The sequence below is a fragment of the Acanthamoeba castellanii genome (assembly GCF_000313135.1).
Source record: "Acanthamoeba castellanii str. Neff unplaced genomic scaffold scf7180000084757, whole genome shotgun sequence".
Lineage (NCBI taxonomy): Eukaryota > Discosea > Longamoebia > Acanthamoebidae > Acanthamoeba > Acanthamoeba castellanii.
The window spans coordinates 249,422-250,473 of record NW_004457453.1 but is presented as its reverse complement, the minus strand read 5'-3'; the positions used below and the strand labels follow the sequence as shown (position 1 = coordinate 250,473).

Sequence of the window (1,052 nt, the reverse complement as noted above, 5' to 3'; positions counted from 1 at the left end):
TGGCCCGGGCGGTTGGACCAGGCCTGAGGGAGGTGGTGCGCCTTTGCCGATGATGACCGTCGAGTAGTTCTACACAAGTTGACGAGGGGTGCTGAACCGAACCAGGGCGGGTCTGGGAGGTTGAGGCTGATGACGGCTGATGTCGTGATGCTCAATGGGTACGTGGTGTAGGCGAGGTGGGCTGCCCTTGCGAGGGTGTGTTGAACTTGTGTTTGCTGCGGTGCTCTTCTCTCAGGCCTGTCGCCCGCGGGTCTTCATCATCACGCGATGTCCCTGCCAAACGCCCACCACACAGCAACCAACCGCGCTGTTGACTGCTCCGGCCGAGGGCGGTAGTACTGGAGGACGCCAAAAGGGAGGAAGGGGGGAGACCGTTCATGCTGGCGCCGAGCCAATTTGAAACGTCTGTGGTCCATGAGCGCAAGCTACCGACATTTCATCAGCTGTGCTGAATATGGAGGTCGTGTGCCGTACCGCCTCACGTCCTTCGGGAACACAGAACTCAACTCTTGGCTTCCCGCCACCTGCCGTGGCCAACCGGGAAAACTCCGAGAGACCCCCTCAATCAGGGAACGAATCCCGCCGGGGGCAGGGCTGCGTCCTGTGGCTTCTCGAGGAGGGTTCGGGGACGACTGTGTGCAGAGGTGAGTTTCGCTTCACGCCTTTCGGCTCTGGTGCGCGGCCCACTTGCCTTCGGCCGTTTACCCATTTTGATGGTCCCAACGGGGCTCTGTCGGCAATTCGGTTGTCGATGTCGACAGTTTGGTACTGTATTGGGTTGTGCGTACGGGCTCATCTTCTTCCTCGTCTGTCAAACCGTGCTTTGCCGGCCACGTCTCGCCCTTCGCCGAACGACTGATCTGCTCCCAGCATCATCTTTGCCTATTTTCTTACATCGCAGTGAGATCGGCACGCGGTGAACCTACATCTCTTCATTCCGTCCATTTTTTACATTTAATCCAATTTCACTCTCAAGATGTTCGTCGATATTATCTTCGCCCTCTTCGTGATCGCCGCCGTTGGCTACTTCTTCTACTACTTCGTCCTGCCCG

The 1,052-nt window shown here is 57.9% G+C and overlaps 1 protein-coding gene across 1 annotated transcript in view; it reads left to right on the top strand.

Moving 5' to 3' along the window:
* The window catches only part of ACA1_208840 (carboxylic ester hydrolase), a gene marked incomplete at both ends in the record, with an annotated part of 1,203 nt that extends 1,176 nt beyond the window's left edge, over positions 1-27 (top strand). The window contains one exon of the mRNA XM_004339952.1: positions 22-27. Coding sequence (XP_004340000.1) covers positions 22-27 — 6 coding nt within the window. The remainder of the gene's footprint in view (positions 1-21) is intronic.
* Positions 28-1,052: the final 1,025 nt, after the last annotated feature.